We start from the raw sequence: 20,390 nt of genomic DNA, 5'->3' as shown, positions 1-20,390 counted from the left end.
TTTGCCAAAATTTTTTTTGCCTAAGAAAGAAGAGGAGGGAGTTGTATGTGCAAACCAGAACCTATAAAAGTGCTGGTAGGACAAGTCTGTTCTGTCTTCACGGAAAGATTCAAGGTAAGAGTATGGAGGGCTGGGTGCTGGCGAAATCCCACTGCATTCCTGCTACTTGTGGAAATGCTTTCCTCAAAGGACTGTCTGTATCAACAGATTTTCTTTCTGCTTTCAAGTCACTGGCATTTTTTTGCCCTGTGACTTATCTTTGGAATTCTGTGCAAAAATATGAAGGAAGCTGTCATTTCTGTTTTTCAGTATTGACCAGCTTCCGTCCTGAAAGCCAGCTGATATCAGAAGAGGTAAGACTCTGATTTACCTACTCCATAGGAATAGACTCTCCAAGATGGTCTTTTTATGCAGCTGTACGGGCACTTCCCATATCCCTTCAAATCCGTACATACTAATGCAGTGCAATTCTACTCGAGCTGTGCTGTCTAAACCAGCAAATTCCCTTTCATAACTGAATTGGACACATTTGTTTGGTACCTGCTGGGAAATAGTTGATCTCTTACCACACAGAACTGTTAACAGGAGATTGCCTGTAAACAGAAATCCATGAAAGTGAAGATGAATGAACAGCACATATATAGTTAAGAATTTGTCAAATCCCTCCAAGTGTATTTTAATGAGAAGATTTCCTCTTTTGGTAAAAGTTAATTTTAAAGGATCAGCTTGAACTGGAAAAGGGAGAACAACTGGAGAAGATAAACTTATTTCTAACTGAGGAAAAATCTTAGCACAGACAATTCACACCTGTGCTTCTGCTTACTCCACTCCTTTTTTCTTATCTTGCTCCTTCTCTACAGTTGATAAAAATTACATGGTTAAAATGTGCAAAAGAGAAAGGATGTAAGCGGGCTTTTGTAATTTTGATGACTTCCCTTGCTATCTCTGCTGCTTCATATAGAAAATGTTTATATTGTGCCAATCAATCCAATTTTTCTGTATAGCCTACTAAAACACTACTAGATCTAAAGAACGGAACATGTAAACTGGAATAAGGGAGAGAAAGTTAAAATAATCTAAATCAAAGACACCTATCTTCTTTAGGACCTAAATAAATTAAAAATTACCTAGGGTGAAAAGCAGATAAGACAGAGAGGAAGACTATAATAATAGGTAGAGCAGAACACTATAGAGAGTTAGGTGTGTGGTACAAAGGAATTCCTTCCTGCACTTAGCACTGTAGTGTGTCTCTCCACTTCAGCCCTGTGCTGTGCTGCACTCCATAAACTGCAGCCATGTCATCGGACGCTGAGATGGCCATCTTTGGGGAGGCAGCTCCTTACCTCCGAAAGTCAGAAAAGGAGAGAATTGAGGCCCAGAACAAGCCTTTCGATGCCAAGACATCCGTCTTTGTGTCCCATCCTAAAGAATCCTATGTGAAAGGTACAATCCAGAGCAAAGAATCAGGGAAGATCACTGTCAAGACTGAAGCAGGAGAGGTGAGTAAAATGCAAGATTTACAAACAGCATTTAATTCCCACTCCGGGCGCTTAGCTGACATGCATGTACCTTTCTTTCCTCTAACAGAGCCTGACCGTGAAGGAAGATCAAATCTTCTCCATGAACCCTCCCAAGTACGATAAAATTGAGGACATGGCCATGATGACCCACCTCCATGAACCCGCTGTGCTGTACAACCTCAAAGAGCGTTATGCAGCCTGGATGATCTACGTAAGTAGCAGCAGCAGTCTTCCTCTGAGTAGCTAGGAGGAACTGCTCTGCCAGGCTAAGTGGAAGCCAACGTGCTGTCTCCCTTCCTCGCAGACCTACTCGGGTCTCTTCTGCGTCACTGTCAACCCCTACAAGTGGCTGCCGGTGTACAACCCGGAGGTGGTGTTGGCCTACCGAGGCAAGAAGCGCCAGGAGGCCCCTCCACACATCTTCTCCATCTCTGACAATGCCTATCAGTTCATGCTGACTGGTGAGTGGCTGTCACAGTGATTCCATCAAAAAAGACATTTTAGAAGTAATCAGTTTCCCTGATTAATATGCTGATATTTTCTTAACACATCATTAGAGTTTTATTTCAGTCATAGCATTAATCACTGCTGATTTAAACAGGGTTTTTTCACATCAGTATTTCTAAAAAGGACGTATAGTACCACAGATAGTTAGTGTGTCAGGAAAAACAATAAGCCAAATGGACTTGGTGGAGCAAGGGATGTAATTATGTCTGTAATGAAATGGTGAACGTGAACAAGGTACGAAATCTATATGTGATGTGAAAATTCTGCCTAACAATGTGAAGTTAGTTTGTCAAAGGGCTACAGGAAACATCAATATCACAGATATTCAGATTTGTCTCGATAAATCCATGATGTGAAAACATGAAATAGAATTATATATTGCTGCTAGTTTTGCTTCTAACTTTTCATTCCTTTCTTTCTCTGTGCCACTGAGTTCAGAACTACTACCCGTGCTCAGGATTTCTTTGTCATGTGTCCTTACTATCCCTTTCTCTACTTCTGATCTAAACACAGTCTGTGTAGCAGAAAAATTAAAAAAAAAAAAAAAAAACAAAAACACCAAAACCAGAAACAATTTACTGTATGCAGGATAAAAAAGACCATAGAGTGCAGTAAGGAAGAAGCATATGGTCGTTCAAAGGATTTCAATGTTCATAGAAAAGCATTATAGAATCATAGAATGGTTGGGGCTGGAAGGGCCCTTTAAAAATCATGTTGTTCTTCCCTCTAGCATTGGGAGGGACATCTTCCACTAGATTCGGTTGCTCAAAGCTCTGTCCAGCCTGACCTGGATCACTTCTAATGATGGGACATTCACAACTTTTCTAGGCAATGTGTTCCATTGGCTCACCACCTTCATCATAAAATATTTCTTCTTTATATCCAATCTAAATCTACCCTTTTTTCAGTTTAAAACTGTTGCTCCTTGTCCTGTCACTACAGGCCCTAGTAAAAAGTCTTACTCTGCCTTTCTTATAAGGCCCCTTCAAGTATTGAAAGGCTGCAATAATGTGTCCCTGGAGCCTTCTCTTCTCCAGGCTGAACAACCCCAACTGTCTCAGCCTTTCTTCATAGGAGAAGTGTTCCAGACCTCAGATCATTTTCACAGCCCTCCTCTGGACCTGCTCTAACAGGTCCATGTCTTTCTTGTACTGGAGACCCCAGAGGTGGAGGGAGTATTCCAGGTGGGGTCTCACAAGAGTGGAGTGGAGGGGCAGAATCACCTGCTTTGCCTTGCTGACCATGCAACTTTTCATGCAGCCCAGTACCTGATTGGCTTTCTGGGCTGTAACTGCACATTGCCAGCCCATATCCAACTTTGCATCCACCAGTACACTCAAGTCCTTCTCTGCCGGGCTGCTCTCAAGCCTATCATCCCCCAGTCTGCACTGATATTGGGGATTGCCCCAACCCAGGTGCAGGACTTTGCACTTGGCCTTATTGAACTTCATGACGTTTCCATGGGCCACTCCTCAAGCCTGTCAAGGTCCCTGTGGATGGTATACTTTCCCAGTGGTGTATCAAATGCACCATTCAGCTTGGTGTCATCTGCAAACTTGCTGATGGTGCACTCAGTCCCACTATGTATGTTATTAGTGGAGGTATTAAATAGTATTTGTCCCAGCACAAACCCTTGAGAGACACGACTCATTAATCATTTGCACATTGAGCCTTTGACTGTAACTCTTTGGATACTGCCATCCACCTAATCCCTTAACCATCTAACAGCCCACTTATCAAATCCATATCTCTCTAAAATTTAGAGGCAAGACTGTTGCGGGTATCTTCAGAGGTAAGAATGTGGGGCAATTTGCTTTGCAAGGAATTGAAACTTAAAAAAAAAATTATTAGGAGTAAACAAAGGGAAAAAAAACATGCAGAATTTTTTTCTTGTCATAACTTACATTTACTGCATTAATTTTCAGTCTTTTTGTGTTCTTCATTTACAAAGTCTATTTGTTTCCACCTCCTTCACAGATCGCGAGAACCAGTCGATCCTGATCACGTACGTACACTCCCTGCTCGGGTCCCCGCTGGGCTGCCCTGTGCCAGGGGACCTCCTGCTTGACCACATGCTCTCTGCTTCTGTCTTTGGTTTGACAGCGGAGAATCTGGTGCAGGGAAGACTGTGAACACAAAGCGTGTCATCCAGTACTTTGCAACAATTGCAGCGAGTGGGGAGAAGAAGAAGGAGGAGCAGCAGGCTGGCAAAATGCAGGTGAGGTCCTAGGGGTAGGAACCTGCAGCTGTCAGATTTATTTATGAGCTATATCATGATAATAAGATTTCTGGTTTAGGGGACACTTGAGGATCAAATCATCAGTGCCAACCCACTGCTGGAGGCTTTTGGTAATGCCAAGACGGTGAGGAACGACAACTCCTCACGCTTTGTAAGTTGTTGTCTGGGACAAAATTACTTTTTTTGTATCAGCAGACTGACTCAAAAATTCTTGCAGTCAGGACTGGTAAAATAGATCTTGAGTTACTTTTCTGCTTCTTTCAGGGTAAATTCATCAGAATCCATTTTGGTGCCACGGGCAAACTGGCTTCTGCTGACATTGAAACATGTAAGTGACCCTCCTGGCCTGACCCCTTTCCTTCCAGCCTTCCTCAGTTCTTGTGCTAACTCTGTCCTACCATCCTTGCTAGATCTTCTGGAGAAGTCCAGAGTCACTTTCCAGCTCAAGGCAGAAAGAAGCTACCACATATTCTATCAGATCATGTCCAACAAGAAGCCGGAGCTAATTGGTAGGAAAGATCACTAACTTCTCCAGACAAAGGTCACGGAACAACATTTAATTCCTTTACGTGCCAATTACATTTGATCTGTATGTGTTTTGTCCTTCTTTTCAGAGATGTTACTGATCACCACCAACCCGTATGACTATCACTATGTGAGTCAAGGTGAGATCACGGTTCCCAGCATTAACGACCAGGAAGAGCTGATGGCCACGGATGTAAGTACAGCACAGACGTTTTCTTAGGCGGACTCTGACCTTTAACAGGCATGGTACTTACTCCAATGATTCTTTTGTTAGAGTGCCATTGACATCCTGGGCTTCACTGCTGATGAAAAAACAGCCATTTACAAGCTGACAGGGGCTGTCATGCACTATGGCAACCTGAAGTTTAAGCAGAAGCAGCGTGAGGAGCAGGCGGAACCGGATGGCACAGAAGGTACCAGCGCGATATATACCGGAGCGCAGTATACTCTGGAACGCTCACTAATACAGGCAGTAATTCAGGGTCAGAATCATTGACTCAGCCTGCACATTTCTCCAGATGCTAGTATTGTAGAATATAAGTGTGTCCTAACCAGACGACTTTGCTGGAAGAACACACCCCAGTGGAAAATGCAGATTATTTTGAACTATGTCAAGTATAAGGTCCAGTGAATCCTAAGGCACTGCTATACTGCATGGCAGCTTCCCAGACCTGGGACAGAACCGGGGGCCACTCTGCCCACTGACTTAAGTTTATGTACCCAGGTAGCTACTACCATTTACCATCAGCTGTAGCCACCTCCTAATGGTATTGTTTCCAGGTGACAAGAAGCCAGAATCCTGAAGCTGCTCTGCTTCAAAGCCCATATTCTGGAGACAACTCATAATGCCTGAACTGAGAGCATTGTTCTACTTCATTTTGCATGGGGGGGTAAAAAGGAGCATCAATTAATACTGCAGCTGTGGCTCTTATGTTCTACATTTTCTGTACAGTCTCAGCATATCTCCAGGACTTCTGTTTGAAAAATAGTCATCTAAGATATGTCTATTGCATTTGCTTTGCCTAGAATTGTTCAAAAATGCATTCCTTTAAAAGCTCATGGAATTATTTCCATGAAACCAGTTAGTCGCATCTATCATAAACTTGTACTATTACGGGCTTTTTTTCTGGAGTTGTTTTTGTGTGTGTGTGGTTTGGTTTTTTTTAGGAAAGTTAAGACATAAATGAAAATGACTGCAAGGAATACAACTGCAAGGAATCTGATAATGATGAATACTAATAGTAGAACAGGCTACAAATAATAGTCGTAACTTTACTTAAGTGATGGTATTTTGCTGACCAAATCTTGGAAACATTTGGAGCACTGTACATTAACACTGATTCCATTGAAATCAGTTCTGTTGCACTGACACTGTTATCCTCTTCTGAGGATTACTCTGAACCTGTGAACAAATTTCTCAGTGTGGCAAAGTCATCTTCTTTTTGCTAATTTTATTTGCTTATAAAGCTGGGAGAGGACTGTGGCACTTCATCTTCTCCACCTCCTGTGGACTCCATTCACTGTGCAATCTTTCTTTCTTTATCTATTCCAGTACTTCACTATCCTTACTCATTGGAATTTTTTCGCTGATTTCTAGCCTAAATATCTCTTGACACAATTTCAGACTGTTAGATCATGTCTAATATTCATGCAGCAATCTGCTATACTTTTTTGTCATGATTCCATATGAATTAAATAAGTGTTCTTGAACAAATAATTTTGTATACTGTGCCTGCTGGCAGAGTTTGAATTCAGTAGTAAAAGCAATAGCAGAAGGTAAAATGCTAAGCTTTTTGTTTGAGGATGCTCTTCTAAAAATAACACTTCAACTCATAAATTTAGCCATAGATTCGTTAAGGCATAATTTACACTTATGCATTGTGCTCTCTTGAGTTTAAAGTTTCCCTACCACAAGTCACTGAAACAAATTGCACTGTGTTTGCCTGAGAGGCTCTGTAATTGTCTGCTGCCTGATGATCATCCCAGGCTTATGTTTTCTTTTCAGCATTTATTACTGAGAAGTCTGCACCTAAATGTCTCTAAACTGAAATTTCATTCAAAACTCAAAATAAACTAAGAATAAGTGAAGAAAAAATAGCCAAAATAAATGCTTCATAATTACTGGGCAATGTTGCTTATGATGAACTACAAAAACCTTACTTTTTTATCTTAACTACTTTTGTTATCTTTACTAGAATTGCCTTTTGATACTTGTTTTAAAGGAACACTAATGCCTGCTAGTACCTTAACAACTGATTTTTTTGATCTTTAGTGGCTGACAAGGCTGCCTACCTCATGGGTCTGAACTCAGCAGATCTGCTCAAAGCCCTCTGCTACCCCCGAGTCAAGGTTGGGAATGAATACGTGACCAAGGGTCAAACTGTGCAGCAGGTAACAAAAATCCCTGTTTTGTTGACAGATCTCTGGACTTCCTCTTTTGCTCTGCATGATAACTACAAGCCTTCTGGTTTTTGTTTTAGGTATACAATTCAGTAGGTGCCTTAGCAAAGGCTGTCTTTGAGAAGATGTTCTTGTGGATGGTTATTCGCATCAACCAACAGCTGGATACCAAGCAACCAAGACAGTACTTCATTGGTGTCCTGGACATTGCTGGCTTTGAGATCTTTGATGTAAGAACAGTGTTTTATTACCATGTTTTTAGAGGTAACTCTACTGTGTGCCTAACTGCTTAAGACGGAATGATTCCTTTTATTTATTTATTTATTTTTTTTACCAAAATGGTTTGATCCTTTCAGATTGCAACTAAAGCATCATAATTCCCACAGGTTTTTAGTTGGGAACAGATTTTTGTGTTGCACATATGACAATGGAAATCCATAAATTTAGTTTTTTGACTGATTACAAACAGTAGACTAACATGGTATTTGGTATCTAATGCAGGGACACCAGTTCCATAGACACAATTTGTGCTAAAAAGGCTTTGGACATGTTTTGAAATCAGCATTTGGAAATGTTGGATAAACTGTTGCATTGTGGACTCTCCTGTAACTGAATTAGCCCAGTCTAGCAGATATCAAAACTGACAAGTCTGAAATATTAAAGTGGCCTAAGCTTCTAGGGGACATAAACATATGCATAAAGTTTAGTTTGACAAAAGAGACACTGAATGAAGTTCCAAGCCCCTGGCTGAGTAAAGGAGGAACACTCTCAGATCATCCTGCAATTTGGTACAAAAAGCCAGCACTCTTCTTTATCCCTAGCTTTCTAAATTTACATTAATAATAATCTCTATTTGTAATTCTGCAGTTCAACAGCCTGGAGCAGCTGTGCATCAACTTCACCAATGAGAAACTGCAACAGTTCTTCAACCACCACATGTTCGTGCTGGAGCAGGAAGAGTACAAGAAAGAAGGAATTGAATGGGAGTTCATTGACTTTGGGATGGACCTGGCTGCCTGCATTGAGCTCATTGAGAAGGTATTTGTGTAAATCACAATGTCTAATCTTTTCAGAAATGCATTAATTTTTTATATATTTATAAATGTTGCTTGAAAGGGTAAATGTGACATTGTAAATACATAAGTTCAGATTATTTTACAATTTACTCTGCTGAGCAGAAGAACAATCCCTGAGAGAGTTAGTATTGTCTCACTCAGGAAGCTATTTCTTTATCTGTGATTCTTTCTGCCTTTTCACCTCTTCCTCCTTCCTTCTGCTTCTTCCAGCCCATGGGCATCTTCTCCATCCTGGAAGAGGAGTGCATGTTCCCCAAGGCAACTGACACCTCTTTCAAGAACAAGCTCTATGACCAGCATCTGGGCAAGTCCAGCAACTTCCAGAAGCCCAAGCCTGCCAAAGGCAAGGCTGAGGCCCACTTCTCCCTGGTGCACTATGCTGGCACGGTGGACTACAACATCAGTGGCTGGCTTGACAAGAACAAGGACCCCCTGAATGAAACTGTTGTGGGGCTGTACCAGAAATCATCTATGAAGACACTGGCCTTACTCTTTGCCTCTGCTGGCGGAGAGGCAGGTCAGTTCTGTGAAATTCATATTTTCATTTTTATTTACTGGCTCTGCCAGAGCCATGAATATCAGCTCAAGTGTTCTAAAGAAACTGCATGTTGTGCAGAGTGTCCCATGGCTTGAATTTATTAATAAAGGAAAAGATCACATGTATTTCAGGCCTTCCACTCAGCCACGATAATCCCTTGGATTATCACACACTTTTGGTCCTGTGTTCCTTTAGACTGAGTGTTGACTCTCTTTCCCACTGCATCTTAGGTACCTTTCTTAGCCTGATACATATGAAAAAGCTTCTTGCAGTCTCATAGAGAAAAATTTTACAAATCAAAGTTGTAAAACCATCTTTTTTTGGTGTTCTTCAGAGAGTGGTGGTGGTGGTGGCAAGAAGGGTGGCAAGAAGAAGGGTTCTTCTTTCCAGACAGTATCTGCTCTTTTCAGGGTAAGTACAGAAGTCATTCTCTCTATTTTTTTCCTCTTTTCTTTTAAGTTGAAGATTATTAAACCTCACACTAACTCCAACAAGGCCATTTTACTGCACCTATTAACATTTTTCTGCATCAAGAACATCTCTTCAGTTATTCATAAAAGAGCTGACTGCAAGTCAGCTGAGGCCAGCTGAGGAAGTTACATCTTGATCTCGCTTTTCTTTGGGTGTTGTAAGAAGTACTTAGGTCAGGCTAGTTTCATTTACTCATGAGTACACCAGCTGGAAGGATCAAGCTCTTCCCTCTCTCCCTCTGCCTTGGGAGGACAATGGTGGATGTGGCTACCTGCCTCTGGGAACCTCAAGTCTGGATCAGCACATATATATATGTGCGTTTGCACATGATAATACATAACACATAATTGTTTGCACATGATTATACATATGAAGACAAGGCAATAGGGAAATGCCAAGGCCAGTTTCTTTTCCACCAATGGACAGAGCTTAAGGCAGATGGAAACACTCTTGTTTCAGAACCTGTGGCATCTAGCTACCATCTGGTATCCTGAACAGTTTTTCACACTGTGAAAGAGATAGCTGTCTGAGCAGCTTTGCCCTGCTCCAAACCAGGGCTGAACTGAGAACTGTTAGGACCTCACTAGTAAAAATGATTGCTAAAATCAGAGCTAGTTCATGGGATTGCTTTTAAAAACAATTCTAGAAAGGGGTGCTGTCAGACCTGCCACTCATGCCTTTTTTTTTTTTTTTTTTTTTTTGGTAAAGAAATCTACAACTTGTGACCCCCATACTCAGTGAATAGGGAGTCTTTCTTGTCTTCCTGTGCTCGACTGTTGTCAAATATATCCTCACAAGCAGCATTTAATGCCATTAAGCTTCCCTTTCCCAGCATTCTCTGCAAACTTGGTCCTTGGCCCTCTTCCCTTTTGTCCTATTTTTGGTTTTGCTTCTGTTCTCATCAATAGTCAGTGTCTTCCATAGCGTGAGAATCAGGTTATTACAAAGAATCATCTTTCACTCAGAATTACGCCTTTTGCCAGGAGCTTCTGGTCACCATTCTCCATAGGTGTCCTGTCTGAGTGGATGTATCCCTCAGTCTCATGAAAACACATTACACAGTTTTGTGACTTTCTCTCATGCTCAAGACTGAAAGGCAGAAGAAAACTCAAATTGGGATGGCTATAGGTGGGAATAATAAATTCATTATTTCTTTCCAACACTTTTCTAACATCTGACAGTATAACTGCAGAGGTACCATTTGTTAATGAAAAATCTTTGCTCATGAACCCACAGGAGAACCTCAACAAACTGATGACCAATCTACGGAGCACTCACCCCCATTTTGTCCGTTGCATCATCCCTAATGAAACAAAAACACCTGGTAAGAACCTCAAGTAGAGAGAAATCATAGTGTGATGCATCCATTATTCTCTATGCTTTATCATGAAGTATCAAATAATTGTCTTATTCACTCAGGTGCTATGGAGCATGAACTGGTGCTACACCAGCTGCGGTGTAACGGCGTGCTGGAAGGCATCAGAATTTGCAGGAAAGGTTTCCCAAGCAGAATCCTCTATGCAGACTTCAAACAGAGGTCAATCTCCTTTCTGCTCTCCATCCTGTCTTTATGGCATAAGTTGTACATCTTCAGTTTTTTAACATTTGTGGTTATTTTTTGATGCCAACTCTATCTGATTATAACTGAAAGAAGGGGAAAATGCTGGAATGCATAACCAAAGGCAACATGTACGGCTAGCAAAAAAGAACTTGTTGAGAAATGAAGAGATAAGTCAGGTGTCCTCACTGGCTGCTGTTCATCAAACAGTCAAACTTTGCCAGTGTCTCTGAATATGGAAGCACAATAGAGCTACCCAAGCCAATGCTTACAAGATTAAAAAAATGCAAATTGGGATGTGGGTACAACACATTCTCAGACAAAAATGACAAACTCAGATAGAGTGCTTTGGCCATTGTATCAGTTGCAAGTTTCAGGGGAAGATGCTTTCCTCCTATACACAAAGTGGCGATGTTCCTCTCTAGCAACTTTCTACAGCATAGTTTAAGTGAAGAAGGCATCGGACTGAAATGGCTGGAGATCAGTGCCCTCTCTTCATCTATGACTGATCACCTGAAGACAGTAAAAGTTTCCTTAATTTTGTTATCAGATTAGGACTTCATTGTAACGGTGTCTCTAAACAAGGGATGAAATTCCAACTTCCTCAGCCTCATTCTGCTGCAAAGACTGTGGTTAGTCTCAATAAACAGTGTTGACTTATGACCTGAGATTGCCTTCATTCATAGTTCCTCTCACTCCACAGATACAAGGTGCTTAATGCCAGTGCTATCCCAGAGGGACAGTTCATTGATAGCAAGAAGGCTTCTGAGAAGCTTCTTGGGTCAATCGATGTGGACCACACCCAGTACAAATTTGGCCACACCAAGGTACAAACCCTCCTTGACTCACTCACTGCATGTCTGTGCTTTGCGCTACGTGACAGTGATGGGCTGCAACATTCCCTTTCGCAAGGTGTTCTTCAAAGCTGGGCTGCTGGGACTCCTGGAGGAGATGAGGGATGAGAAGCTGGCACAGCTCATCACCCGCACACAAGCCATGTGCAGGGGCTTCCTGATGAGAGTGGAGTACCGGAGAATGGTGGAGAGGAGGTAGACATTCCTCATCCTCAGTCAAAGTCACTGTACTTGGGGGAAAGTGCTGGCACTTGTCATACTGAAAAAATTCAATGTACATTGTAATTATGCTTCAGGGAGTCCATCTTTTGCATCCAGTACAATATTCGTGCATTCATGAACGTCAAGCACTGGCCCTGGATGAAGCTGTTCTTCAAGATCAAGCCCTTGCTGAAGAGTGCAGAATCTGAGAAGGAGATGGCCAACATGAAGGAAGAGTTTGAGAAAACCAAGGAAGAGCTTGCAAAGTCTGAGGCAAAGAGGAAGGAGCTGGAGGAGAAAATGGTGAAACTGGTGCAGGAGAAAAACGATCTGCAGCTCCAAGTGCAGGCTGTGAGTAACATTATTCTACGTGTTTGGTTGGTTGGTTTTTATAGGGGAAATGAGTAAATAAGATCTAACTCTTCTCTCATACTACAGAACTCTCACACTGCACACTAAACTGCCTTACAAAATATTTTAAGCTGAATACCATGTAACTAGAGGTAAAATTCAGGCCACATTCTTTCCCCACTCAGTCTCAGTATTACAAAGTGGAGATCAAGCTAAAGAATGACTTTTTAGTCTTAATGCCTACATGTACATGTCTCCGTGTGAGTTCATGACATAAAGCCTGTTATAGTCACTGTAGTGTATTTAGTGGAGTAGGGACAGTGATTCAATTGACCAGCTACTCTGCCTTAGTTCAGTGGTCAAAATGAAGAGTCTAGTGCCATTTCTTATGGCATATCTCACCTGAGCTCCTGTAGCTACTGCTCCCAGAAGATGCAGATGCCCATTACGTCCTACAACACAAGTGCCAGCCTTGTACGCTTGTCTACAATGCCATTTGGCCTCTCAGAAACTCAGGCAACATTTAGGCAATACCCTGGAGTTGAAGTGTCCATTTCAGGGAAAGATGAATCTTGTTCTAGCCTCCACTGACTGTATTGGCTGGGTATAAATCAGGAATGGGAGCTTCAAATATTTCCTCAGCGGTAGAATTATTTACCTTTCTCAATACTTCCACATAAATTTGAATATGGCACGTTATAAAATACACTCACTTTCCAAAGGAGAAAAGGAAAACATCGATTAAATCCAAGTAACCCACCGACATACCTGAAATAAGCAAGGTAAAACGTAGCGGAGCTAGACACAGTATCTGATGACAAAAAAGGTCATAAAAAAATAAACCTGATTAAAAACATATTCTAAATTTGTAATTTTTAATGTAATTGTGCAGTAACCTTTTCCCCAAAAAGTAATCTCCAGAAAGGTCTTACTGATGCACACCTGTTCCTTAGCACTAAATAAGCTTTCCTGTATTTTCCCACCAGGAAGCTGATGCTCTAGCTGATGCTGAGGAAAGGTGTGACCAGCTCATCAAAACCAAAATCCAGCTGGAAGCCAAAGTAAAGGAGGTGACTGAGAGGGCTGAGGACGAAGAAGAAATTAATGCTGAGCTGACAGCCAAGAAGAGAAAACTGGAGGATGAATGTTCAGAGCTGAAGAAAGACATTGATGACCTTGAATTAACACTAGCCAAGGTTGAGAAGGAAAAACATGCCACCGAAAACAAGGTACACACATGGGGAGTCACATAAAGGGCCAAGACATCACTGACTCTCAGAGTTAGAGCCTGCTACCGTAAGACACCTTGGCTTTGGACAATTCTGAGATGGGCCTTGTCTGAGCATCCAAAGGATAAATGAAAGACTTGGCAAAACAATGCAAAGTGAAAATGTCACCATGCCAGTGAACCTGTTTTCTACCAAATTTTGACTCTTGCTCATATTTGTAGGTGAAAAACCTTACAGAGGAGATGGCAGCCCTGGACGAGACCATTGCCAAGCTGACAAAAGAGAAGAAAGCCCTCCAAGAGGCCCATCAGCAGACACTGGATGACCTGCAGGCAGAAGAGGACAAAGTCAATATGCTGACCAAAGCTAAGACCAAGCTGGAGCAGCAAGTGGACGATGTAAGCACACAGGCATACCTCAAGAACAGGACAGGTACGGAGTTAAACCTGGCTGACGGAGCGCTGATGGTCTTGTTTGTTTTAGCTGGAAGGGTCCCTGGAGCAAGAGAAGAAACTGCGCATGGACCTTGAGAGAGCTAAGAGGAAACTCGAGGGAGACCTGAAGCTGGCCCATGACAGCATAATGGATTTGGAAAATGATAAGCAGCAGCTGGATGAGAAGCTGAAGAAGTAAGTGGGGCTGTGGCGCACCTGAGCACTGTGCTGGTGCACCTGTCTTTTTGCTTTGAGCTCTGACATGGTTTGCTTTGCCCAAAGGAAAGACTTTGAAATCAGCCAGATCCAGAGCAAAACTGAGGATGAGCAAGCCCTGGGCATGCAATTACAGAAGAAGATCAAGGAGTTGCAGGCAAGTCTTTGTTCCTTCCCCTCTCTCACCCAGTCTCAGGTCAGGTAGGAGGAGGGCATGGGTGTGAAGGGTCTCCTAATGTTCCCCAGGCTCGTACTGAGGAACTGGAGGAGGAAATTGAGGCTGAACGTGCCTCTCGGGCAAAAGCAGAGAAGCATCGGGCTGACCTCTCGAGGGAGCTAGAGGAGATCAGCGAGCGCCTGGAAGAAGCAGGAGGGGCTACCGCAGCTCAGATTGAGATGAACAAGAAGCGTGAGGCAGAATTTCAGAAGATGCGCCGTGACCTCGAAGAGGCCACGCTGCAGCACGAAGCCACAGCTGCCACCCTGCGGAAGAAGCACGCGGACAGCACAGCTGAGCTTGGGGAGCAGATCGACAACCTGCAGCGAGTGAAGCAGAAGCTGGAGAAGGAGAAGAGTGAGCTGAAGATGGAGATTGATGACTTGGCCAGTAACATGGAGTCTGTCTCCAAAGCCAAGGTACACAAATACCTTATATGTATTTCTGCCCCAATGGAATTCTATAAAATGCAACTTCTTGCACCTGCTATTGTTAAGAGTGTGGACAGTTAACCCCTCACCTTCTGTATGTTGACACAAAGGCAAATCTGGAGAAAATGTGTCGTGCACTGGAAGACCAGCTAAATGAGGTTAAGACAAAAGAAGAAGAGCATCAGCGCATGATCAATGACCTCAATGCTCAAAGAGCTCGTCTGCAGACAGAGTCAGGTAAGACATACACATCTGTGACGTGCATATGAATAATGTCAGAGAGTTAATGCAGAAGTGACCCTTCTGGGCACATGGTCTGTCCAACGTGCTTTCTCTCCCCTGTAATGCATGAAACAGGATCATAAAGTTCTGCAAGGTCTGCCAAATACCTAGTTTTACAGCCCTAAATGTCTACAACACTGTCATCAATGGCTGTAAAAGGCTTGTGTATCTGCAAACTTTCCCAGGTGAATATTCACGCCAGGTGGAGGAGAAAGATGCTCTGATTTCTCAGCTGTCAAGAGGCAAGCAGGCTTTCACCCAACAGATTGAGGAACTCAAGAGGCACCTAGAGGAAGAGATAAAGGTGAGAAGGCTTTCCAAATTCTGTCTTATCCATTGGAATCCTCCTGTCTAGGAGGAGCTTCAGGTACATATGAAATCACAGAATCAAAAAGGTGAGAGGGAGAGAAAAAATGCTTAGGTAATTCAGTGCAAGTCTTCCCATATTAGCTTTGCTCCCCGTTCCCTGCAGTCTATCCATTAACTCTTTTACAGATTCCTGGCTCTTCCTTTCTCATTCAGTAGCTTGCCATCACCCACAGCAGAATAATCCAGTGTCCATCAACATTTCAGTCAGGAGATTTCCCAGGGTATTTCCATTCATTTTCACACTACTATTTTTCCCCCAGGCCAAGAGCGCCCTGGCCCATGGCTTGCAGTCTGCTCGCCACGACTGTGACTTGCTCCGGGAACAATATGAGGAGGAGCAGGAAGCCAAGGGGGAGCTGCAGCGTGCCCTGTCCAAGGCCAACAGCGAAGTGGCCCAGTGGAGAACCAAATACGAGACGGACGCTATTCAGCGCACGGAGGAGCTGGAGGAGGCCAAGTATGTGGGGAAAGTGGGGAAGACAAAAAAAGGGGTAGACTAACAAGGGAAATTTGAAGACACAACAGCAATATTGTCATAAAAAGTTAAAGCTGTGCTTTGTGGCAGGGTAAGGACTGATGTCAAGTACATCCACCAAAGGGTGTGGTTTAGAAAATGTAGAGGAGAATATTCCCCTGAATGAGAGAATGTTTGCACTTGTGGACAGTAGAGACAGAAGGCACAGTGGTTGTTCAAGGCTGGGAATCAGAACTGGGAAAACAGTGACTGGCTGGGAGAGGGTCTTCACTGTCTGTGCGTAGGATACATACTCAATGAATGGGTAAAACGTCCTGTTGTGAAAGGCCCATCAGCCACACACCACACCTCCCCTTTGCTCTCAAACCATGAGCTGTGCTTACCGCCTCCCAGGAAGAAGCTGGCACAGCGCCTGCAAGATGCAGAGGAACATGTCGAAGCTGTAAATGCCAAATGTGCCTCCCTGGAAAAGACAAAGCAGAGGCTGCAGAATGAAGTGGAGGACCTGATGATTGACGTGGAGCGATCAAATGCTGCCTGCGCAGCTCTGGATAAGAAGCAGAAGAACTTTGACAAGGTCTTTTGGTCTCCGGGCCTGGGGTTCCTGGGCAGAGCATCCTCTCCTGATTGCCACATCCACACTGAGGTCCTGTTTCTCTTCAGATCCTGGCAGAATGGAAGCAGAAATATGAGGAAACGCAGGCTGAGCTGGAAGCCTCCCAGAAGGAGTCTCGGTCTCTCAGCACAGAGCTGTTTAAGATGAAGAATGCCTATGAGGAGTCCTTGGACCACCTGGAAACGCTGAAGCGTGAGAACAAGAACTTGCAGCGTAAGTCCCTGGCCCTCTGCTCCTGGCTGGGCTTTCTCACTATCCAGCACTACCACCTTTCCGTATGGGTCTGTGCCTGCAGGTTGGCAAAGCTGCCTGTCACCTTGGTGTGGCAGGGCCCTGTGCATTCTGCTCTGTGCCTGACCATGCTGTTGCTCTTTGTTCCCACAGAGGAGATTGCTGACCTCACGGAGCAGATTGCCGAGGGAGGAAAGGCGATTCATGAGCTGGAGAAAGTCAAGAAGCAGATTGAGCAGGAGAAATCTGAACTCCAAGCCTCCCTGGAGGAAGCTGAGGTACAGCCTTCTGTTCTTAATTGTTTACTTACAACACAGTTTAGCTACCTCAGATACCATTTATGAAATTTATGCATTAAAAATAAACTGCAGGCACAGGAAAAAGGGATTTGGGACATCACTGAAGTCTTTGGATACAGAGCAATCCTTTTATGTCCTTTCTTGTAGTCTCAGATTTCATGCTGTACATTATTCTTCAAGAGAATAGTTCATGTAAGGTTAATGACATTGTTATTTATATAATTAACTGATTTTTATATTTTTTCAGGCTTCCCTTGAACATGAAGAGGGGAAGATCCTGCGCCTCCAGCTTGAACTCAACCAGGTGAAGTCTGAGATTGACAGGAAGATAGCAGAGAAAGATGAGGAGATCGACCAGATGAAGAGAAACCACCTCAGAATTGTGGAGTCCATGCAGAGCACCCTGGATGCTGAGATCAGGAGCAGGAATGAAGCCCTGCGACTGAAGAAGAAGATGGAGGGGGACCTGAATGAAATGGAGATCCAGCTGAGCCATGCCAACCGTGTGGCTGCAGAGGCACAAAAGAACCTGAGAAACACACAGGCAGTGCTCAAGGTCTGTTCGGCAAAGCTACAGAAAGAGAAGAGCCTTCGCTGACATTTTTGGCACCCAAGCACACACTGCCACCTTGCAAATTCTCTTGCCTCTTTTACAGGATACCCAGATACACTTGGACGATGCTCTCAGGACACAGGAGGACCTGAAGGAGCAGGTGGCCATGGTGGAGCGCAGAGCAAACCTGTTGCAGGCTGAAATTGAGGAACTACGGGCAGCCCTGGAGCAGACGGAGCGGTCGAGAAAAGTGGCTGAGCAGGAACTGATGGATGCAAGTGAGCGTGTGCAGCTTCTCCATACCCAGGTCAGTGTATAAATATATTTCGTATTTATACTTTTGCTCCATGCATATAAAATAACTCAAGACTGGCTGAACTGTAACAGTATTCTGTAAAATGCATTGTAATTTTCACAATATGGATAACAAATATTAAAAGTGACTTTTTTACTGCAGATATAATATGAATTTCACAAGACTATAGTGGGCATACCTTAAAAGTGATAAATTCAGAGAGATAAGTGATGTTCTTACTCTACAACTTAAATTGAGTTCAACAGCTTTCACATTTACATTTGAGACTGCAAAGTCAAACTTAGGTTGATCATTAACAAAATAGGAATACACTAATACTGTCATTAACATAATTTATCAATGTCATTATAAGTGTTCTATAGCACCATTTAAAATTTTTACTGCCACTAGATTGAAAATGGTAAGGAAAGATTATGTCTTTTTTCCTTATAAGTCTAAATTCCTTCTCTGGTGACTGAGAAACAGTGAGGAAAGACTTTATGGAGGATGTTCTTGAAATATGGAAGCACTTCATAGCTGAGAAACTAACAGCTACCACAGCAGTTCCTTTAGAACAGAATCCCATGTGACCTGATGGCACAATTTACATTAAAAACCAACATTTATGCAATGTTCTTGATATGATATTGCAAGCTAACAAAAAAAAAATTGTTATATTGATGCTTTTCAACAGAACACCAGCTTGATCAACACCAAGAAGAAGCTAGAAACAGACATTGCCCAAATTCAGGGTGAAATGGAGGACACGATCCAGGAGGCCCGCAATGCTGAAGAGAAGGCCAAGAAGGCCATCACAGATGTGAGTTAGGGGCTCCTTTCACTGCTTAAGATATGTGCCTTCCCCCCCAGAACATCTCCAGCCTGAAAATGGCTTTGACCTTTTGCTCTCATCAGGCGGCCATGATGGCAGAAGAGCTGAAGAAGGAGCAGGACACCAGCGCCCACCTGGAGAGGATGAAGAAGAACCTGGACCAGACGGTGAAGGACCTGCAGCACCGTCTGGATGAAGCCGAGCAGTTGGCCCTGAAGGGAGGCAAGAAGCAAATCCAGAAGCTGGAGGCCAGAGTGCGTGGGACTTTTCTTTGTGCATGAGTGAGCATGTCCCTTGGAGAGATACCAGGGAAGCTCCAAAGATGGGCTTCTCATTGCAGGTGCGGGAGCTGGAAGCGGAGGTTGATGCTGAGCAGAAGCGCAGTGCTGAAGCCGTGAAGGGTGTGCGCAAGTACGAGAGGAGGGTGAAGGAGCTGACCTACCAGGTAAGGCAGGTTTCTTTGTGTTGACACACTCTTCTTCCAGGAAGTCAAAATGTTGGCACATTGCCTTCCAAAGGGCTTTCTTTCTATACTTCAGTAAGTGACACAGTCAACAGGATTTTGGCCTCTGTCCTTTTGGACAGCAATGCTCCATAAGGAAAGTCACTCTGTTTCACATATATGAAATTCAGAGAAAAAAGGCAAACAAGGGTTTCTATTACTTGCCATTCTCTGTAGTCTGAGGAAGACCGGAAGAATATTCTCAGGCTCCAAGATCTAGTGGACAAGCTGCAAATGAAAGTGAAGTCCTACAAGAGGCAAGCTGAGGAGGCTGTAAGTACCACTCTGATTAAGCTCAGACTTCCTTCTGGTCGAGGTGGAATTCCGTGCTGGTGTTTAATTCTGTCCCAAGTTTTTGAAACCTTGACTGTTCTGATGCATTTGCTGCTACATGACAATGGGGAGTGTAAGAGTAAGAATTGCTGGGTTTGGGAGGAACTATACTTCCCCAGATCTATTTGTTTTGCTCTAAGCCTCAGTTCCTGCCTGTATTTCTTCCTTCCTACCCTACCCTGGGTGTCAGAAGCAGCTGCTAGTATGTCTGTTGAGGACTCTGCCATGAATTTCACCTACACAATGCTCTGTGTCATGTGGCCATGGCCTTTTTGACACTCTGATGTTCTTTCCTCTACTGGAACACTTAGCACCCTGAGCAGCTTCTTACCTTGGTTTTGAGCCTTACGTGCTTGCCCAGCTGTGGCATTTAAATTTTTATTTGCCTGGTATTCAGATATTAAATGTCCACACACTGCCTGGTGTTTTCACAACTCCCTCTCCCTACATAGGAGGAGCTGTCCAATGTCAATCTCTCCAAGTTCCGCAAGATCCAGCACGAGCTGGAGGAAGCTGAGGAGCGGGCTGACATTGCAGAGTCGCAGGTCAACAAGCTCCGAGTGAAGAGTCGGGAGTTTCATAAGAAGATAGCAGAGGAGGAATGAGGATCCCAAGGCTAAAAAGTGACCTGAGGCATGCATAAAATGTAAATCTCTGTGCTGCTTTATTCTGTAATTATCATTTATGTCTAGGTAATAAAGACAATAGAGACCTTTGCATATGAACAGTGACTAGCATGCTTGCTTTATTTATTCTAGCATCCATTACTTTTGGAGTACATGTACACAGTTCACATTCGCACCTAAAAGTATGATAAACAGCAATAAATTTTTACA

The 20,390-nt window shown here is 43.3% G+C and overlaps 1 protein-coding gene across 1 annotated transcript; it reads left to right on the top strand.

The window, feature by feature from the left end:
- Window positions 1–253: 253 nt before the first annotated feature.
- On the top strand, window positions 254–20,279 carry LOC142038890 (myosin heavy chain, skeletal muscle, adult-like). Its single transcript, XM_075044815.1, has 39 exons — window positions 254–353; window positions 1,262–1,499; window positions 1,588–1,731; window positions 1,825–1,981; window positions 4,005–4,032; window positions 4,131–4,245; window positions 4,325–4,417; window positions 4,531–4,594; window positions 4,677–4,775; window positions 4,881–4,984; window positions 5,066–5,204; window positions 7,064–7,182; window positions 7,272–7,421; window positions 8,059–8,229; window positions 8,478–8,784; window positions 9,140–9,216; window positions 10,513–10,600; window positions 10,696–10,813; window positions 11,538–11,661; window positions 11,747–11,883; window positions 11,985–12,240; window positions 13,227–13,469; window positions 13,691–13,867; window positions 13,953–14,098; window positions 14,186–14,276; window positions 14,366–14,755; window positions 14,878–15,004; window positions 15,235–15,353; window positions 15,679–15,875; window positions 16,287–16,470; window positions 16,557–16,722; window positions 16,894–17,018; window positions 17,287–17,595; window positions 17,696–17,899; window positions 18,582–18,707; window positions 18,803–18,973; window positions 19,060–19,164; window positions 19,399–19,494; window positions 20,007–20,279. The coding sequence occupies exons 2-39, from the start codon at window positions 1,296–1,298 to the stop codon at window positions 20,157–20,159; spliced, it is 5,823 nt and encodes a 1,940-aa protein (XP_074900916.1). The 5' UTR covers window positions 254–353; window positions 1,262–1,295; the 3' UTR covers window positions 20,160–20,279.
- Window positions 20,280–20,390: the final 111 nt, after the last annotated feature.

Source organism: Buteo buteo, chromosome 13 (genome assembly GCF_964188355.1).
Source record: "Buteo buteo chromosome 13, bButBut1.hap1.1, whole genome shotgun sequence".
NCBI lineage: Eukaryota > Metazoa > Chordata > Aves > Accipitriformes > Accipitridae > Buteo > Buteo buteo.
The sequence above is the reverse complement of the archived record's forward strand: the minus strand, read 5'-3'. Positions and strand labels throughout refer to the sequence as shown.

Excerpts from the sequence above, each read along its gene's own strand:
- LOC142038890 (XM_075044815.1), top strand. The coding sequence starts at position 1,296 with ATGTCATCGGACGCTGAGATGGCCATCTTTGGGGAGGCAGCTCCTTAC. Across the intron at positions 4,418-4,530 it reads ACGACAACTCCTCACGCTTT|GGTAAATTCATCAGAATCCA; the intron begins GTAAGTTGTTGT and ends TGCTTCTTTCAG. Across the intron at positions 17,900-18,581 it reads TGCAGCTTCTCCATACCCAG|AACACCAGCTTGATCAACAC; the intron begins GTCAGTGTATAA and ends GCTTTTCAACAG.